Here is a 21,551-nt window from a genome sequence, read left to right as displayed (position 1 = left end):
ATAATTTATTTTGATGATAAATATGCCATCTATGAATTGGCAATTTAAGTTTTTTTGAATTACATTTCAAAACGCAATTACATGTAATAATAATATTATGCAATTTATATCATGTGATGTATTCATGATGGATTGATTAATCATTAAATTAATGATTTATGAAAAATTGATATAAAAAAAACCTAGTACAATAATGCAATCACTTGCAATTTACACAAATTTCAATAATATACACAATTTTCCTAGAAGTTACTCGTTGAAGAATTCCAATGTATAACAAATTATATTTACATAATTTAAAAAAATTCTAAAATCCTAGACTCACACTTGAAAATATCTAAGAACATTCTCCATTAAATTATCTTTTTCTTTGGAGCCTTCAGCAAACTGAACCGATTTTGAGGATCATCGCCTATTTTTTAGTTTTTCCTGGTACGGAACTCTAAACTCGCACTTGAAACATAGCTAAGAACACTCCCCATTAAATTATCTTTAAAACGAAAAAAAAAATTCAATCGATTCATCCATTTAGGCGCTATGGTGCCACAGACAGACACACATAGCGTTCAAACTTATAAAAACCCTTTTTTGGTTCGGGGGTTAAAAAACATCAGTGCAAAATCATCCGCCTTACCTTCTTGACCACCCAAATAAGGCTTCTTTGATCTCTTAAGAACTCTATTAGTTATATTATATTAATAAGGATATATACAGGGTGCCCTTTAATTTTTTATTACAAATAACGCATGAGTTATTTTTTCCAGTGCGTATTTGTTTGCCAGGCTAAATGATTTTGTCGAGGAAATTTTCTATTACAAAAATAGTTTTTGAAATGAAAATGGTTTTTTCTCCAATGTGAATTCGTTTATGCTGATTTAATAGCTATTTATAAAACTAGTTGCAACATGAATGTGTTTTTTGCATTAGATGTGAAGTTTCCCAACTTGTTTTCTCGCTACAGCCGTGATCGTGTGCCAAAAACACGTTTAATGTTTATTTGCAAAATTTTTTAGAATTCAGTTACGAAATGTTATAATTTTGACTCATTTAATTAGTAAATTTTCGTTGGTCCGTCCGTCTATCCGTGAACATATAATAACTCAAAAGTGAAAAGAGATCATAAGAAATTTTTATAGCGTGCCTAAAACCAAAGAATACAGATACATACATTCTTTGGTAAAACGAAAAAAGTGGTATTGAGTTCGTAAATGAGCAACTACATCCATTGGAAATAAATTTCGATTTTTGCCCCAATTTCCTAGATCAGTTTTTTTGTATTTTATAAATACGTATTTCGACTACCAAGTAGTCATCATCAGTATGAATTAGCTAATCGTAATTACTCTTATGTTACTGGTTGCTAATTTGGTGGCGGACTGCACGTGCAACCAGTAACATAAGGGTTATTACGATTAGCTAATTCATACTGATGATGATTACTCGGTAGTCGAAATACGTATTTATAAAATACAAAAAATTGATATAGGAAATTGGGGCAAAAATCGAAATTTATTTCGAAATATCCTAGAGTTCTCATTTATTTATCATTGATAATATTTACACATCCATTGGGTCTTGGGTTCTTAAGAGTCATCTTGTAAATCGTTAGAGATAGAACAAAAAGTTTAAATGTAAAAATGTTTGTTTGAAATATTTATTTGTAAAAATTTTTCGTTTCATTTTTTCACTGTTTACCCGTGAGGGTCAAATTAGGACAAAATTTTAATATCCTTTTTTTTCCAAATCTAGTGGTTTAATGGTCTTGTGAAAGATTCTCGAAAACAAAATTTAAAAAAATTATATAAAATACTTGTTTTTAAATGTTTTATTACAAAATATCACATGAAAATAGTTTTTCTCTAGTATTTAATTTAATGTCCACTATATTCCTAAAATACTTTCTTCTAATAATTCATCTTTAATAATGAATTCTGTATTTAATTGATTTTCAAGTATATTATTTTCGTAATTAATTGTGGATACATATTCGTAATTTTCATGAAGTGGTTCATGTTTAATATTAATATCACTGCTGTTGTTAAAAATTTCTTCTTCTGTTATCGAAGCACTGCTGTTGTCAATGAACCACTGTTGTTTTGCAGCATCAGTAGGACATTGTTCTTCCAGTTTATTTACCATTTTTTTGATACTTTGTTTATTGTTTCTTTGACATCGTTCTTCATTTACGTTTGACTTTGTATCAGCTTTAATATCTTGTAAGTTACGCGATGGAACTGACGTGTTTTTTAACTTTTTTCGTGGTTTAACATCTATAAAGTAATATTTTAAAAATGTACTAAATATGGGGTACTTTCGGTAGTGAAAAATAAATTATGAAATTTCATAAAAATTAAAATTTATGTAGAAATATACTAATCCAATTAATCTACGGAGGCCCAATGTTAAATTTGACAAAATTGCTACCAGAAAACAAACAATACGTTGTTATAGAAGAAACCAAACCAAGAAACATAGCGTTTTTTGTTTACGGCTAATCAATGGCTAAACTAACCGAAAAAATTCGCAAAAGTAAAAAAAAAAAAAACGGCTCACTTGCGATTAAAAAAAAATTAACGTCCAATGCAAAAAAATGAGAAAGTTCTAGATCTCAAAAAACCTGTCTTACTAGACGTCAATAAGTCCGATTCGGATGCGTAGGTGTCAAGAAAACTTGAGAGAAATAATAAGCGAAAATAGTCGTTTTTACATTTGCTTATAACTTTTTTCTTTTTCGATTTTAAAGTTGATATTTAGGGAAGTTATGAGTAATAGGTTCACAAATCTTTAGTTATTTAAGCAAAAAATTTGAAAATTTTTTGAAATATCGCATTTTTTCGAAAAAGGACACCTATCGTAAAATCTTTCCTCTTGTTCGAGGGATTATGGAAGAGCGGTTTTTCGGGTCTTAATCTCTTAGTCTAAATTTTTCGAGCATGATATTTTAGCAGCAAGTGAAAATTTTAATTTTTGAAGCCGAAATCGGGCCTCGAAAAATCAGAAGTTTTAAAGGTCTACGAGTTTTAGTTTTTACCGCAAAAAACCCATCCCAAAAAATGTACTTTTTCTTTGCCCGATTTTGGCATTAAAAATTAAAAAATTTTCCCTTGCTTCTAAAATATTATGTTCGAAGAAGTTTAGACGAAGAGATTAAGCCCCTTTTTCGAAAAATGCGATATTTAGAAAAATTTTCGGCTAAAAAAAAAACTGAAGATTTGTGAACATATTACTTATAATTTCACTAAATATCACCTTTAAAATCGAAAAAGAAAAAAAGTTATAAGCAAATGTAAAAACGACTATAAATCGGACTTACTAGACCTCAATCGATAGGTTTTTTTGAGATCTAGAACTTTCTTATTTAAATTTAATATTTTGCATTGTACGTCAACTTTTTTTTTAATCGCAAGAAAAGTTTTTTTGACTTTTGCCAATTTTTTCGATTAACTTAGCCATTGATTAGCCGTAAATAAAAACGCTATATTTCTTGACTTGTTTTCTTTTATAACAAAGTATTTTTTGTTTTCTGAGAGCAATTTTGTCATCCATTTCGTATATTAATTGGATTATACTTAAACATTCTGATTTTGACTCATAGAAGCACATTATTGCTTTATTATATTAAAACTAAAAGTACGAGCCGATCTGATATGTCGTCATATAGGCAAAAACTGTTAGTTTAGTGTAAACAGTTAGGTAAATATCTATCAACTTCAACTTCAAGAAGTAATAATTGTGTTCTTTCGTCAGTGCATTTCATTTGTACCTATTTATTTATTAAAATGCAAACCGGTTTTGTAAAAGCAAACATTACCAATTTCAGATAGCTCGCTGTTTTCAGTTCCTTGAACAAAATCCAGACTTTGTGTGTTCGTAAAAGTTGACTTGCTAGTATTTGGTGACAAGCTGTATTTTTCGTCAGTATGAAAAACAAATCTGGATGGGATGGTATTTGCTTTCATTTTAACTTGTTTTACAGTTCCCATTATTTTGTATTCCATATAATTCTTCATATCTTGCTCCAACTTAAATAATATGCATTAATTACTAATTTGTTGATGGCTTTCATAGTAATTGTAGGTTATGTTACCATCAACTTTGTTTATACATATACAGGACAAAAAGGCAAAGTATTATTAGATTATAATTAGGGGGTTTTACTTACATTGAAATGATCCTCACATAAAAACAATCGACTTTTAGTTGATAATGTCTCGCGTTTTGCGAGTTCCAACCAAACATTTCTCATTTTAATATCATCTGGCACTTTGATGAACAACTTTTCTGGAGTTTTAATGCTATTATTTGTACAGCTAGACGCTACACACCAACGATAGCGATTAAAATTCATTATTTTCCCAAAAAACACCAAATATTTATGGCTGTTAATGTTAATTGACTGTTGTTTTTACCAATATTACGTCACCTGTCACCAAAATAGCTAACAGCGTTTTTGCGGGAATAAAAAAGATTTAAAATTTAATTTTATGGCAAGAAAGCATGTTTACTTTGCCGAAATATATTTTCTTGTTGCTTTTTATTAGGAAAATCAATATAAAGTACTAGTTTCAGTTGAACTGAAAAGAATTTTTTAGTTAAAAACGTCCAATAATTATTAAATTTTAAGAATTTTTATTACAAACATAAAATTACAAATTGTGTTTCTCTTATTAATTAACAAATTTTTGTAATTTGTTAGATATCTGCTGCTCTGTTGTTTTTCTTTTTTTTTTTTTTTGTTTGTTAGACCCCATATAACAAGGACGTGAAACTCCTATGTCGAACTATAAGCGCTCGTAGCTGAATTTAAGGTGCCTATCTGGGCGCGGTCTAGTCATCGGTCATTGCGTACTATGTACTGCGCATCAAGCTGTCTTTCTCTAACGTGAGAGAAAGCGATGCTTACACAATAGAAACAATTGAAATTGTTCTTAATCACTTTCAATTAATTGAAAACAAAAGACAAAAAATGAAAACAAAATACGATCTGATGTGCCATACAAGTACGCAACGACCAAAGACTAGATCTCGCCCAAATATGTGCCTTTTTTCCTGCTACCCTCTCCATCGAGTTTCACGTCCTTATTAATTATATGGGCTCGTGGTTATAGTGTATTTACTAACCTGGAAATATATAATCTTTTTCATTAAAGTGTAATGAGAAAACTCTCATTCTGGGAGACACATCGTTTAATTAAAGCACATTTCCAGGCTTTTAATTTATCTAATTTTTCAAATTTCCAAATATATTTTCAACTTGGCCAGCCTTGTGGAAACTATGAAAAATCAGATCTAAATTTTTATTAGACTTACTACCACATCCTCTTACAGCACTGACGGACTATGTCTATTTTAATTCCATTTAATAATTAATTTTATACTCCTTCTTTTCGGGAATGAATCTGTTATATTATTCTATGATGAATACTATGAACCTTCATGATACTATGTTTTAATGCAACCTATGCAACTTGATTATGATTAGAAAAGAAATTGCATAAATAATACTTTTAAAATGTAAACTCACATAATATACTTATAAATTTGTTAGAAAATAGTATTAAATTTCAATTTACGCCATACGTTTAAAGTGAGCCAATACGTTTAAAGTTATTTCTGATTTTTCATTTGACCGTTTCTGATTTTAAATAATAAGTAAAGACTCATTAGTAGATTTTATTAGCTGTTTTTAGCTGAGATGAGCGCTCTGTTAATTTTCTAAAAAAAGAGCGCCGGCACTCTATTTATGATAATTAATTTTTTTCTTTAAGATGATAAGGTGCCAGTACTATCTTTTTTCAGTATTCTTACTTTCTAAATTGCTTAGATGAGGTGCTAGCGACACGGAACATATATTCAAAGTCCATCATATTATGAGTGGCAAACTGGCAACCTGTGCTGTTATCGTTGTAATTGTGTGTACTGGCAACCCTACTTTTACAGTTATACAAATAACCCATCTTCAGAAGATGATTATCAAAAAATATATTAAATAAAAAAAAATAATAATTTAAAAAAAATGCTTTCAACAGTGGCATACGTTGTTTTTCCATGTCTTCTGGGATTTGTTTTAGTCAGAAAATATCGAGAACGAACATGGAGTTGGTGTAAAAATAATGCTTCGCTAGAAGGAAAAATTGTACTTATTACTGGAGCAAATTCTGGTATAGGCTACGAAACAGCTAAAGAATTAGCTAGAAGGCAAGCTCATATTATTTTCGCTTGTAGAAACATTGATCGAGCCGAAGAAGCAATGGCTAAAATAAGAAATTCGATCAGTAATTGTAAAGAAATGGTAATTTATATTTTGGATAAAATTAATTTTAAACTAATACCCAAGTTAATAAACAGTAGATGATGTACAAACCCCTTCACAATTTAAGTCTTTGGTATTCAAGGATGTTCCCGAATTATTTTCATATTTAATTTTTAGGTGGCAATGCAAGTTGATTTATCAGATTTAAGCAATATTCGAAACTTTGCAAGTGAAATTAATAAAAAATACCCAAAAATTGATATTTTAATTAATAACGCAGGTGTATATTTACCTCTCGAATTAAATAAAGTGACAAAAGATGGATTTGAAATACATTTTGGTGTTAATCATCTAGGACATTTTTTGCTGACAAATTTACTTATAGACAATTTAAAACGTGCAGCACCAAGTCGTGTAGTTATTGTCTCATCTTTGCTACATGAAAGTGGTAAAATTGATCTAGATGATCTGAATTTGGAGATATTGAAAAAAAATCTAAAGAAATCACGAATGAATCCTGGCTATTCAAAATCAAAATTAGAAAATGCATATTTTGGTCGAGAATTAGCTACACGATTAAAAGGGTCAGGAGTTGATGTTCATACAGTTTGTCCAGGTTTTACTCATACTGGTTTATTTAGGGATGTCGTGAAATGGTATCATTATATTTTGTTTGCTCCAGTAGCATTTCTTTTTATGCGCACAGCGAAACAGGTAATTAAAAATATTTAAGATAAAGTCTTTTAAGAGGTTATATCCAGTTGCGAGAACAAAAAAACACGTTTTTTTTAGCTTTTTTGGGAAGACCATTTATTTTACATAAATATCAAATAGTATTCATGTAGGCCATTTCTTTAATTTTAATATCTCGTTCGATATCAAAAATTTGATATGGTATTGCTCCTGTAAGCGATCTCCTGGAGATCCGCCAAAAAAAGGTGTCCGGCGGTGAGCACCATATCTCTGGTTTGGGTTATGCAAAATGAAAAAATTCAGAAAATTTCTTTAGTCGATAGTTGAATACAGGCATTAATCGACGGAATTATGATTTCTGACAAAATGACGGCTTCCAAAAAATTTCCAAATTCAAAGTTATCTAAAATATTGAAATAGTTTTCAGAAATCATATTCCTTCAATTAATACCTGGGAAAAATACCTAAAAAGATTGTGTAAAAATACGAAACGGATCGGTCGAACCGTTTCGAAGAAATCTTGCTCAATGACTTTGAAAACGCTGTTTCGAGAAAAACTCGTTTAAAATTTCAAAAGACACTCTCAGTTAAAAATTTTGTTTTTATTTTTGTGCGTTTATCTCCAATTTAAATTAATCGAGTCCATAAAATGAACAATTTTGATGTTTTTTTTTATAGAGTTTAGAGATTAACTAGCTGACCCATCCACGCGCTGCTGTGGCTCAGTTTTAATATAATCAATTAGTAGCAGGGAAGCCCGCGTTGCTAAATGTGTAGTAACTCGAACGTCGTAGAGATCTATTGAATTTTGTAGCTTAGATCCCACCAAAAACATAAATGTGTAAAAAGGCGTAGATGAATTCCAATAAACTCAATTACGTCAGCCCAAAAAAGTTGTGAAATCCCGTAGAGAAAAAAATTATTCGAAAAAAAATTATAAAAATGGCATAAATTTATTGAGTAACTTTTCCGTAAAGAAACATTAAAGTATTACATTAGCAACTTTTCGGTGACTTCATACCTACACGCACCTGTATAGGAGAACAAAAGATAATCGTTAACCCCCTACTATCTCCCTCCTCCCCTCTAATGTTATGACGTTATAATTTTTTCACAACTTTTATTAAACATCAAAATTTAAATTTAAACAATCAAAGTATTCTTTAGATTAAAGTCAAGCACCTACTTAACAAAGGCCTAATTTTTTTACTAAAGTACGAAAATTGTTGGTTTAAATTTCTTGTGTAAGTTTCTCCTTAGTACGTATTTATTTAATATTTTACTTCGCAAGTTTTTTATTTTTAGATTCGTTTTTTGTATTCCGAAAACTTGCGAAGTAAAATATTAAATAAATACGTACTAAGGAGAAACTTACACAAGAAATTTAAACCAACAATTTTCGTACTTTAGTAAAAAAATTAGGCCTTTGTTAAGTAGGTGCTTGACTTTAATCTAAAGAATACTTTGATTGTTTAAATTTAAATTTTGATGTTTAATAAAAGTTGTGAAAAAATTATAACGTCATAACATTAGAGGGGAGGAGGGAGATAGTAGGGGGTTAACGATTATCTTTTGTTCTCCTATACAGGTGCGTGTAGGTATGAAGTCACCGAAAAGTTGCTAATGTAATACTTTAATGTTTCTTTACGGAAAAGTTACTCAATAAATTTATGCCATTTTTATAATTTTTTTTCGAATAATTTTTTTCTCTACGGGATTTCACAACTTTTTTGGGCTGACGTAATTGAGTTTATTGGAATTCATCTACGCCTTTTTACACATTTATGTTTTTGGTGGGATATCACTTCTTTTTGCCAGGCAATAGTATTTAAGTTGAAAGTGTTTGTAACAATTTTAACTCACCATTATGCATACATTGAATTACTGTTGAATACTGAGCCTCGTACGTCAAGAAATATGCCGAACAAGATGTCATCAAAATAGTGTTATTTATAAATATTATAATGAAAATTTCCTTTTCATATAACTGATATTGATTATTATATAATGCATTCTATATAATTTACGCCTAATTTGCGTCCGCATGGGTAAACAGTCATGTTTTCGAAAAAATGTTTTATGCAAAAGTTGGTTATTTCTTTATAAGGAATATTTTTTACATTAAAATTTTTGTTATATCTCTAACGGTTTACAAGATGGGTTCCACAGACCCAGAAATCAATTGACGTATAATGATCATTTACGAACTTGACCTCACTTTTTACGTCCTGAGTACGCTATAAAAATTTCATCTTAGTATCTCTTTTCGTTTTTGAGTTATCGTGTTGGCAGACAGATGTGCATATGGACAGACAGATATTATGTAACTGCAAATATTTAGGCCTTATTTATGGGTAATACGCACAGCTTGATTTCATAAAATAGTTCTGCACATGGATTGATCCTGAATATTACAACGGCTCATACAGGGGCCTTATATTTTGTAAGTGCGCATATTTGGGTCTTATATATTGGTATTGCGCACACTTTGATCCCATATAATTGTTCTGCGCATGGGATAATCTGAAATACAACAACTGCGCACACATTGACCTTAAATTTTGTAAGTGTGCATATTTGGGTCTTATATATTGGAAGTACGTACAGATTAATCACAAATTATAGTTCGGCCCATGCATTTATCCTAAATCTTACAACTACGCATACGCTGAATTTATATTTTGTTACTGCGCGTATGTAGGCCTTATACATTGCTAGTGCACGCAGTTGGATTACATGAAATATTACTGCGCATGGGTTGATTCTAAATATTACAACTGCGCAAACAGGGACCTTATATTTTGTAAATGGGCATATTTGGTCCTTAAATATTGAAAATGCGCATAAATTAATCTCAAATTATAGTTCTGCGCATGCATTTTACCTGAATCTTAGAACTGCGCATTAGCTTCATTGATATTTTGCTACTGCGCATATGTTGGCCTTATATATTGCTAGTGCGCACATGTGGATTACATGTAATAGTACTGCGCATGGGTTGATCCTGAATATTACAACTGCGCATACAGGGACTTTATATTTTGTTAGTGCGCATATTTGAGTATTATATCCGGCAAGTGCGCACAGATTAATCAATAATTATAGTTGTGCGTATGCATTTATCCTGAATCTTACAACTACGCATACGCTGAATTTATATTTTGTTACTGCGCGTATATAGGCCTTATATATTGCTAGTACACGCATGTGGATTACATGATGTAGTACTGCGCATGGGTTGATTCTAAATATTACAACTGCGCAAACGGGAACCCTATATTTTGTAAATGGGCATATTTGGTCCTTAAATATTGAAAATGCGCATAAATTAATCACAAATGATAGTTCTGCGCATGCATTTTACCTGAATCTTAGAACTGCGCATTAGCTTGGTTAATATTTTGCTACTGCGCATATGTAGGCCTTATATATTGCATGTGCGCACATTTGGATTACATGTAATAATACTGCGCATGGGTTGATCCTGAATATTACAACTGCACATACAGGGACTTTATATTTTGTTAGTGCGCATATTTGGGTATTATATCCGGGAAGTGCCCACAGATTAATCAATAATTATAGTTGTGCGCATGCATTTATCCTGAATCTTGCAACTGCGCATACGCTAAATTTATATTTTGTTACTGCGCACATGTAGGCCTTAAAAATTGCTTGTGCGCACACGAGGATTACATGTAATAGTACTGCGCATAGGTTGACCCTCAATTCAAGCAAGTCTCTGTCGAATGTCCAAAATCGCATCTTTCTATAATTTAGAAGTCCCTTAGAATCGGTATAGCTGAATCATTTATAGATAAATCAATTATAGTGGAAGTGATGGAAAAATAATAACGCCACTAACCTTACCATGTTTTGTTATCAAATCTAAACGTGTATACAAAATTTCAACTCAATCGGTTGAAGATATCTGCTTTAAAATTGAGTAATAACATCCCCCCCCCCCATTTAACAAAATATGGCGGAAGCGAAGAGAAAATTTGATCAAGTCAACCATAAAAATTCAATGTCATTCAAAGTCAGCGTGCTTACAAAATTTCAACGTAATCGATTGAGGGTGTCGGCTTCAAAATTGGGTTGCAAGATTATTTATTGTTGAACATAACAATACCATTGTTTTAAAGAAAATAAAATTCGTTGTCATAGCAACCGTTAGTAGTGAACACTACAAGACATACAAGCAAAATGGCTTAAAACTTCTTGTGAAATTATATTTATACTTTTTTTAAATTTAAGGACAAAAATAGTTGGATTTTGCATTAACGAAAAAAACAGGACTGGTTATTTACTTTCTCGAGGGAAAATGATTGTTTTTTCGAAAAAATGTTTCAAACAAAAGTTGTTTATTTTTATGTAAGGAACATTTTTTTTATTTAAACTTTTGTTCTATCTCTTACCGTTTTTCCGAAAATTGCAATTTAATTTTTTACTTTATTTGCTTTTCACGGGAAAACAATTACCTTTACAACAAAATTTTTCATACAGAATTGTTTAATTTTATGCAAGGAACATTTTTTGCATTTAAACTTTTGTTCTATCTCTTACAGTTTTCGCTATAAAAGCAAATTAAAATTTTCCTAATTAATGTAACATAATAATTTTAATATGTTTTCTACATGGTACTTTGAATTTCATAGGGTCTTAGTAATAAGATATATTTTATTTAATTTTTATAATATTTTAAGTTGGAAATATTGAAATACACAATTAATTTTTGAATATTTATTTAATATTTATTCAAATTTAATCAATATTTAATTAAAATTATATAAATAACAAATTTTTAAGCGTATTTAAGTTTTACCATACAAATTGTATAGGAAAAAAAACTAGCCTTCTGATTGGTTCATATTTTCCCATGTATTTTTAAATAGGGAAAAAATTCACCTTTAATTAGCGAAATTTCCCATTTCCCGTTAAAAATTTTGATATTTGGTATTTTTTCTGGGGTATGATTTTTCTCTAATTTATTTTAATGAAAACCGCATCTTTATACCATTTCTCAGTTTTGCTGTGAATTTATATCAGTCAGCAACAAAATTTCGGGGCGTGGCCGTTTTTTGACGCGTTATTGCTCGGAAACGATGAGAGCCGTGAACGTGAGCTTTGATTTACGGCGTCCCAGGGTATATATCTACTTAAGTTGAAAAGCGCAACATTATAGCTCAAGTAGTTTCTGAGATATAAGGGTGTGAAAAAGGGCTATTTGACGTCCTGTATATATAGTCACAACAAAAACATTGACATTTCACATATACATCATCATACATCATCATACATTACCCTTTCAATTTTCCATTTTACTTATCTACGCTAACGCACTGTTGTGCTATATGATGATTTCAAGAAAAAAAGACTTCTATAAAGTTTTCCAATTTAGCAGTGGGGCTTATAGGCCTTAGAAAATGTAAAAAACAGGCCCATGGAATAACTCGAGCGCGTCAGATATATAAACTGTGATACTCCCACGTATATCTGATAAATATATATTAAATGAAAAAAAAATCGACATGTCTATTAATTCGACCGTGTCAAATTTGATGCCCTGATCATGTTGTATATTTTTTTTACTAATCCGATCGTCTGCCCTCCACGCGCGTCCTTATATAAAGGGCTAATATTTGGTGGAGATACCTAGGAAGGTCCAAGGAACCTCAATTATTAAGCATAATTTAATTACTATACATAAAAATAACTCCACCGCTATCTATCGTGAATTTATCTAGCTTAACGCCATCTATTAAATAATTACATAAATTAAAAATAAGATTGAAGGAAATAGTTTAACTCACTCCGCCATCTATTGAAAATTTATAGAACATAGAAGTGAATTAAACCCTTATATATATAGATATATAGATAATTAATTTAATATTTTAATTTTAGGGTGCCCAAACAGTTATTTGGTGTGCAACTGAGCCAACATTAATAGGAGAATCTGGTAATTTTTATAGAAATTGTGCTAAATATAAATCAAAAGTGAATTTCAATTCACAATTACAAACATCCTTATGGGATATTAGTTCAAAGTTAGTTGGCTTAAAATCATAAAATAAATTAATAATTTTATTTAATTCGTAAAACATTTGACAAAAACAATGAATGAATGATTTCATTGTGTAGTATGCGTAATGCGATATAATATTTTTTTACATTCATACCTGACCTGTGGGTAATTCTACGGAATGGAAAGAAGCTTCTACGGTGGCGGAAAGTTTAATATGGGTTGATGTGTGTACAAAATAAGTTTTTGAATGTATTAAACACATAATGCTAAATAAAAATGTTCTAAAATAATTGTTTTTTTATTTTTCTAGCCGAGCGTGTCCTCAACTTTCTAATTTAAAGTGTTATTCTTACTCTATCCTTTTAGGATCCAAATGTTATTTTTTGATTGGTTAACTACAAAATGAGCTATTAGCCAAACTAGATTAAAATGGTCCACTCTGTATATACTCTCCCCTCATTCGATACTTTTTATTGATATAGCATTTTTGAGCACAGGGGACCCGGGAATCAATACCATTAAAAGGCCTTAAAAAAGTTATTTTTTATGAAATGTAAAATATTAACAAACATGCCGCCTATAATGAATTGCCTAAAGAAGACTACTTTATTTTTTGACCGATATTTCGTGGATAATCATATACTACCGTTTTTGTAATAAAATTTTCTTTATTTAGATATGCTGCATATTGCTTAGGGCTTTTACTTTCGAACTTACCCTTGATATTTCCACTAAAAGTAGCCTTAGTTACATTTCTTTAGGCAACCCTTTGCAGGGATATTAGTTAAAATTTTATATTTCATAAAAAATAACTTTCATTCGGTAAACAGATAGGTGAAAAGCGACCCTAATTCGGATTTTAGTCCTCTAGCTCAGGGCTTCTTAAACTTTTGTAATTCACGACCCCATTTATGATTGCGAGTTTCTTGACGACCCCATACAAATATAAAAGAAAAATAAATTAATATTTTTTGATGATTTATTTATTAGGTAACAATATACATATACATATGAAAATATATAAGTTTAGAATTCGTTTTGAAACATACAAAAATCTAAAATTAAAAATTGCACAAAAAATTATAAAATTGTATTTATTATAGTTTCAAAAATAAAAGTGGATTCTGACTGTCTTAATTCTCTCGAATATATTCAAGTAGTTGCGTGGAAAGTATTTAATTAAAGTAAAAGTTAAAAATATAATGAGATGGATGTGCCTGTTTTTTATTGCATAACAAATCAAATCTTGGTGGAATGTTTGAAACTGCTGGACGTAAGACCTCTTCAACATTTTTTATCGCTGAACGATATTGGGATTTAATATGTGTTAAAGCTGTTTTTTCAGCATTAATACCTAGAAATTTTGTTGATAATTATTTCTCGGGATTATTTCGGCTTTTAGAGATTGACAAAAATAAATTTATATTTTTTATTAATTCCAATAACATTTCATAATTCATAGTAAATGTTATTCAAGTTATTATAATACTCTTAATAGAAATGCAGGTACAAACAATCTTTCCGAACTAGAAGATTTTATGATATATTTATCTACGATAATTGTTATTTTATCTTTATAACAATAATTTTACAAGTTAAAAAACATTTTCTGTCAAATTGTATTTTTACCTCTCGCGACCCCAGAATTTTGCTACGTGACCCCAAATGGGGTCGCGACCCATAGTTTAAGAAGCCCTGCTCTAGCTTAATTTAGAGGAGCTGTACTTGTATGCAGTCACGGAAATTAATGATATTTCAATATTAAAGATGCTAAGAAGTTGATATCTCCAATATCTCCAAAACCACTTCTTCGACAATAACTCAACCAACATAAATATTTTCAAATCTCTAGTTCAATTTAGAGAGAGTGTACCTACAGGATCATGAAAAACTTCTCAACTATATATGTTTAAGTATTTAAAGTAATTAAAATGAAATTGAAGTGATCCACTTACTTAAGCAAGAATGGCATTTATTTCATAGAAAATATAACCTAATAGAATTTATATTGCGTGTCATCTAAAAAAATAGTCGAAAAATTATATTTTTCGAACTGTGACCATGGACCTATGATAATTAAACAAATGTTCGTATGTTTCATAAAATAAACTAGGTTAAGTAGTCCATTTATAATACGACCATGATATTATGATTTTGACAGCCTCTTAAGTATATTTGAAGTTTTCAAGTATTTATGAATTAATTTTTAATAAAAATTAAATTTAGATAATATTTTGTATTTAGTAATTTATAAAATATTTATTAAAGTACATTCTAAACTGATTTGAGTCCTTAAAAGAATACTAACCACATCTGAGACATTGTTGACATTATGGTAAAGTATTGCAATCATTTTTAAACATTATATAAACAAAGGATTCAAGAATAGAAAATTTTAAGGTCCCTGCAAATTGTTTGTTGAATTCATAAATTTTGTACTTATAGCATTATTTAATTTTCTTTTTTGTATTTATTGTTTTTGAAAAAAAATACATGTATAGATCATTTTGGCAACAATAAATTGGTATATTTTCCTTTATCCACAAAGATCCATTATTTGATACTTGTACACGACGTCATTCGTTTTCAAAAACTTAAAACTTCATTTTAAGACTACTCATGAAGACTTAAATCCTTGATAAAGACCAAAATATGTTTCAATTTAAATAAATAACTATCAGAATACTTATAAACTATCATATCGGTTATCATGCAACCGACGACTTCATGAAAGTCTTAGTTTTCAGATCAACTTCATTATTAATTTTATTTATAGACTCATTCACGAAAATCATCGATAACCAGTGATTATGATGAAATGGATAAACCATCAGAAGAAAATGACGATGAATCGGTAAGTTATATTCTTTAAGATAAGCTTAAATAAGAATGAATACCAATCACGTAAGGTTTCGGATTCTCCTAAGATCTAAGCGTATAAGGAAAAAAGGCTCATTTAATCATTAGAATATATCTTGTGATATTTGAAAGAATGAACTAAAGAAGCTTAAATCGATGAAATCGGTGCCTCTTTAAGTTTCATCTCAATCGGACTTAGTTTTCAATAAATTCATGTTAAAGCATACAATACACAGGCGGATACACTGACCTGACTAAGTCTTTCCTTTGCCGCACTACCCTCTGTTCTACTAATATTGCTATATTTGGTTTTTATGCACACTTGGCAAATTTTTTAGACAATGGAGAATCTTCGCCGTCTCCTGGAGTTTTCGGAAAATTTGTAACATAATCAATCCAAACTCGTTATCTGGGGGTTTTTGGGATCGTTGAAAACGAATATCGCGACAGAATTGGTCTCCGAGGCACCTGGTGCCCTGTGTGAGCGTCGTCTTCGTTCTCTATAAATTTCTGTTATTATTACAGGATTATAAATTCTTCACGTTATAATAACATTACTTTATGGAGACAGCGAGGATCCCATTCACTATGGGCCCCAGATACCTCGGACATAGATTCTGTCGCAATATTCTTGTGCAGTGTCCTCGAAAACTCCAGGAGACGACGAAGACATCGTTTATCCTGGGCATCAGGTACTTTGGAGAGCAATTCCGTCGCAATAATCGTGTTCAGCAATCCCAAAAACCTACGAGGAACAAATTTGGAATGATTTTCATCACTTAACCGAATTGTGAATTTAGTATTTACGGTCAATCGGTACATACGGTCAAATAAATTTAGGTCAAAAAATTTTCTGACGCTCTAACGAATCGAATGCAGAAAATCGCATTCAAATCCGTCAAAATCGTCTTACTGTTAAAATTTTTCGAACTTTTGACTGTTTTTAGTGTTTCGGATCCGCGACTAATACTTTTGTTGTAGAAGTCTTTTTTCAAATATAATAATTATTATTTTATATATTATTACTCTAGCAAGTTTTTCTGCCCTACCCTTATCTTCCTTATTCATTTATCAAAATCCATGATTCACCCTTCATTTTCAGCTTATTATGTTTAGGTTTGACGAAAAATATACTCACGGTCTAAAAATGTACTGCTTAAGAAAAATCACGCTAGACAAGTAATTTGAACGAAAAAATATAAATTTAAATAATTAGTTTATTAGGCAAACATGTTAGTTTTTACAGATGCTATTCTAACACTCTAGACATATAATTACTATTTTTAATAAACGTTATCCTAATATTAATTTAAGAACTTTTGATTTTTTTACCACGAATTTTTTCTACGAAATTTGTTGTTTTTAGCCACGGGTTACGGTAACACTGTTCGACTACAGTGTTCGTAGGATTCACCTCTGAAATTATTTAAGTATCTAAAAATCAATGATTTCTAATATAAAGTTTTCGTATGTTTTTAAATAGTTTGGCAATAAGAATAAATTTTTATTTTAGGTAGAAAATCTTTTGCATGCATTTCGCACTCAATGGAAGAAAGAATTAAATTCGAAAACAGTCAATCAAGGTCACAACTCACATTCAGCTCCTTCTAAAGTAAATAATAATCACAAAAGTGATGAGGATCAAGTAAGAATAAAAATATTTTATTTATAAATTTACAAATTTTTAAATTATTCTTGTTGTTAAAGGCAAAGGAATTGTTTTTAAAAGCAGCAGAATTGGAGAAAATGGGTAATATGTATGAGGCAATACAGCATTATAAAAAATCGGTGCAATTAATACCAGATATAGAATTTCGAATTTATGAAAAAGAAAAATCGAAGCAGAAAATTACGAAAAATGATAATAAAACAGGTAAGATAATGTTTTCTTTTACAAAAGGGTTGATACAAATAATTAAGCAAAAAACACAACTTTTAGATAACACTGATGTACAAACTTCGAATTTAAAAAATAATAATTTAGCCTCTGAAGAAGATTTAGACGATGAAGAAATAGATTTATTATCAAAATTACAAAAATTAATTGGAACCAATCGATTGTGTACTCGAGAATTTGATTCGGATGTAGGTGAAATTTTTATTCTATTTTTTTATTTTCAATATTTATATCTGTTTGTGCCTTTAACACCTCTACTGACAAGTGAAATTTACAAAATTTTAAAAACCTCCCCACAAATTTTTCGGGAACGGAACCCTAAACTCGCACTTGAAATATATCTAAGAACACTCTCCATTCAATTACCTTTTTCTTTAGAACCTTCTCCCAACTGAACCAATTTTGAGAATCATCGCCTGTTTTTCAGTTGTTCTGGGGACGGAACCCTATACTCGCACTTAAACATAGCTAAGAACACTCTCAATTAAATTACCTTCCAAAGAAACAAAAAAAAAAAATCAAAATCGATTCATCCATTTAGGCGCTGCGATGTCACAGACAGATAGACAGACACACACACATATCGGTGAAACTTATGACATCCCTTTTTTTGGTTCGGGGATTTAAAAAAAATTAATTCATTTAGGTATATAATCGAGATATTAAAACCAAAAAATCACCAAAACCACGCAATTTAAAAGTACATTTCCGATTTTTTGGGGACTGGGCGAAAACTGTTTGTTTGAGGGTATAGAAAAAGTCATTTTGGTCATAAAGTAAATTTACGCGCGTGAATTCGCTTACAAGTTTGTTGATATTTTGAACTATACTTATTTTTTGTCCTTCGACATTTTTGCCTAAACCTCGCCGTTTCTTAAAAAATCGTTATTTTGATAAACATTTGACACTGACAAAGTTAACGATTATTGTGTGGTTTTCATCAAATATTTCATTCAAAACCGATTGGATCTTATATTTAAATTATTTCTTGATTGGTTAACTACAAAATGAAATATTTAGGTGTATAGATTAAAATGGCCCATTAAGTATATGTTTTAACTGCTGTTTCGCTGATAAATTCATTTATTTACACCATGCACTACGCCAGCCTAACAAAACCATTAATTTAATTAAGTTTTTGTTGTGACAGCGGGAATCGAACCCGCTACCATATACATACCGCGTACACAATTGGTTTGGATTTAACCAACTGAGCTTTGTCTTCGACTAGATACTTTTTTTAAGATATTGAATATTTCTGACATTAGCCTTTTTTCTTTTTAATAGATCACTCATATTTCCGCTCTACCTATGGAAATCATTTTATACATATTACGATGGGTTGTTTCATCGGATCTTGATATGCAATCTCTTGAAAATTTTGGATGTACGTGTCGAGGTTTTTATCTATGCAGTAGAGATTCAGAAATTTGGAAATTAGCATGCACTAGGTAAGAACTTTTAGAGAAAACCATTTTTAAGTATTGGATGTGGTTAGCGGCGGACACATTTGGAGATGTGGTTGACTGTACCCAGTTTAAAATTAATTGAATATTGTTCCAAATGTAGAGCATGGAATGCAAATAGCGAAATATATGCAAATAGTGAATTATATCCATCATGGCGTGATATGTTTATCCAAGGACCCAGATTAAAATACAATGGATGTTATATAAGTAAAACAACGTATGTTCGTGCCGGTGAAAATAGTTTCCAAGATCAATTCTACAGACCATGGCATTTAGTCGCATATTATCGATATTTACGTTTTTTCCCCGATGGACGTGTGCTAATGTTAACCACACCGGATGAGCCAGCACAATGTGTGTCACAATTAAAATATCCAAATCCAAGAAATCCGAATGTATTAATAGGACAATTTTGTCAACATGAGAATTTTGTTACATTAATTGTACAGAAACAGCAAACGATGAAAACATTTTATCGTGAATATAAGAGGCGAACGGCTGATACAAGGAATTCTGATCTTAATACACAAATATTTCAACTTGTAAGTGTACAATTAATTTTAGGTTAATTTTTTCGTAATTAATTTTTTTAATATAAATTATGAAGAAAAATCTTCTCTTTTTTTAATATTTGACGAAAAATATCTGTATAAATAGCCGTATTCAGTATGTGAATTTTTACGTCCTTGCGCTATATAGCATCTACGACCGCAAAAAATTTCGCATTCAATATTTTTGAATTATTTTATTTTGAGTACATGTCTCTTTAAGATAGTATTGATAACTGGGAATGCCACTCCCCAGCGATAATAATTCGTACTAATTAAAACTAGGAGTGAGCCCAATTTCAGTTGATCCAAAAATTTAGATTACTAGTTGGCAATACTTGTACTTACCATTTTAAAAGCCAATGAAAATATTCGAATTCAAATCAGATAAATCCCGCTAACTAGTGATAAAAATGCGTACTGATTAAAACAGGAAATGAGTCGCTATTATTCTAATCAAAAATTAAGTTTTTAAAATTTGTTTATTAAATTATAATAGCACAATTTAATAATTTATCCATCAAATTTAATACGCTTTAATAGTAATTAAAAGTCATAAAAACAATTTTAAAAACTCACTTGAATAAAATTTAAATGTCAAATTCAATGATCATCTGTTGTTTAAATTCATAAACATAACTTTAAATTTCATTTTTTTTTTATCAAATGCCATTGTAGTTTCAATTTATACAGTGAGATCAATTCAAAAGTATCAACCCTTAATTAATAACTATTGACCTTATGTGATTATTGTTTTGAGTGAAAACACTTCGATTTAGATATCGAGGAGGAAGTTCAAAAATGCTACCTAGAGAATTTTATATTTGATCCCTTCACCTAGAGCCACCCTAACTTAGAAATTTTAAATGGCACCATGAGGTTCCTGAACCTGGCTTTACTCGGTTTGTTTTTAATTAATTAAAAAATTTTTCTTCTAGGAACTACAAATTCAAAATTATAAAAAAAGAAAAAATGTTTTATTGGGTTTCATTGATTATACGGTCGTTACAAAATATAAAAATGGAAGTCAAACATGTACAAAATTTGATTTAGGTCATACACGTTTTCCACCATTATGTTTTTCGAAAGTGAAAAGTTATACGGCAAAAGCGGAAAACATTTTACAATAGATATAAAATTTCCATTAATTTAAATATAATTTTCTTTACTTATTTAAATGCGTACTAAATATAAAAAAATTTAGCTTTGATAAAATAACTAACAAAGCGTGTAACAATTTCACATCCAAGTATTCTAGGATTCGATACATCCTAGATTTCTCATTTATTATCTTTGATAATAATTATATTTAGTAATGGAGGTGGGACTCTGTCGATTGGACTAGGACTTTCTTTGGTCTAAGTTCTAGGGACCACAAATTATTATTATATTCGGTAATTATACCTTAGAAAATTGTGGAATTTTTTCGCTTTGCTGTCTTCTATAAAAAGTGCTTACACTTAGAATTAATAAAATTTTCCGATTTGAATGCTTGTGCAAAATATTTAGTACGATTTTAAGGAATTAATAAAATATAATAAATTTGTAATTTTTGTAAATAGAAAATTATTGTACAGTTTTAAGATGGGATAAAAAATATAATTATAAAAGTAAATTTCCTTCAAAATGGAAAAACAATTTAAAAAATTGTAAAATTTAGCATAATTTTAAAAGACGATGTTACATTTATTTGCCTGCATTAAAATTTGTATGCATATAAAAAAAATCTGTGAATATAAAAAATTAAAATATTTTTATTTTATAAAAGTGTTAAATTTTTTTTCTACCCAATTTTAATGAAATT

The 21,551-nt window shown here is 29.9% G+C and overlaps 3 protein-coding genes across 4 annotated transcripts; 2 read left to right on the top strand and 1 right to left on the bottom strand.

Annotated features, from left to right (window-relative positions):
* Window positions 1-1,881: 1,881 nt before the first annotated feature.
* Window positions 1,882-4,490, bottom strand: LOC123291917. The gene is made up of 3 exons (XM_044872379.1): window positions 4,163-4,490; window positions 3,812-4,022; window positions 1,882-2,270 (listed from the first exon to the last, which is right to left on the bottom strand). Exons 1-3 carry the CDS (start codon window positions 4,346-4,348, stop codon window positions 1,882-1,884), a joined length of 786 nt encoding a protein of 261 aa, XP_044728314.1. The 5' UTR covers window positions 4,349-4,490.
* Window positions 4,491-5,918: 1,428 nt separating this feature from the next.
* Window positions 5,919-13,249, top strand: LOC123291913 (retinol dehydrogenase 14-like). Its single transcript, XM_044872374.1, has 3 exons — window positions 5,919-6,292; window positions 6,431-6,967; window positions 12,854-13,249. The coding sequence occupies exons 1-3, from the start codon at window positions 6,017-6,019 to the stop codon at window positions 13,016-13,018; spliced, it is 978 nt and encodes a 325-aa protein (XP_044728309.1). The 5' UTR covers window positions 5,919-6,016; the 3' UTR covers window positions 13,019-13,249.
* A 1,731-nt stretch (window positions 13,250-14,980) lies between these two features.
* On the top strand, window positions 14,981-21,256 carry LOC123291900 (F-box only protein 9). 2 transcript variants are annotated; one of them, XM_044872353.1, is made up of 8 exons: window positions 14,981-15,060; window positions 15,751-15,828; window positions 17,347-17,478; window positions 17,541-17,706; window positions 17,773-17,918; window positions 19,018-19,181; window positions 19,300-19,741; window positions 20,686-21,256. In XM_044872353.1, exons 2-8 carry the CDS (start codon window positions 15,793-15,795, stop codon window positions 20,875-20,877), a joined length of 1,278 nt encoding a protein of 425 aa, XP_044728288.1. In that variant the 5' UTR covers window positions 14,981-15,060; window positions 15,751-15,792; the 3' UTR covers window positions 20,878-21,256. The 2 variants fall into 2 exon arrangements, with proteins under 2 accessions (XP_044728288.1, XP_044728287.1); XM_044872352.1 differs by lacking the exon at window positions 14,981-15,060 and adding an exon at window positions 15,176-15,309.
* The last annotated feature ends 295 nt before the right edge of the window (window positions 21,257-21,551 follow it).

Source organism: Chrysoperla carnea, chromosome 2 (genome assembly GCF_905475395.1).
Source record: "Chrysoperla carnea chromosome 2, inChrCarn1.1, whole genome shotgun sequence".
Lineage (NCBI taxonomy): Eukaryota > Metazoa > Arthropoda > Insecta > Neuroptera > Chrysopidae > Chrysoperla > Chrysoperla carnea.
This window is presented reverse-complemented; position numbering and strand designations above follow the sequence as displayed.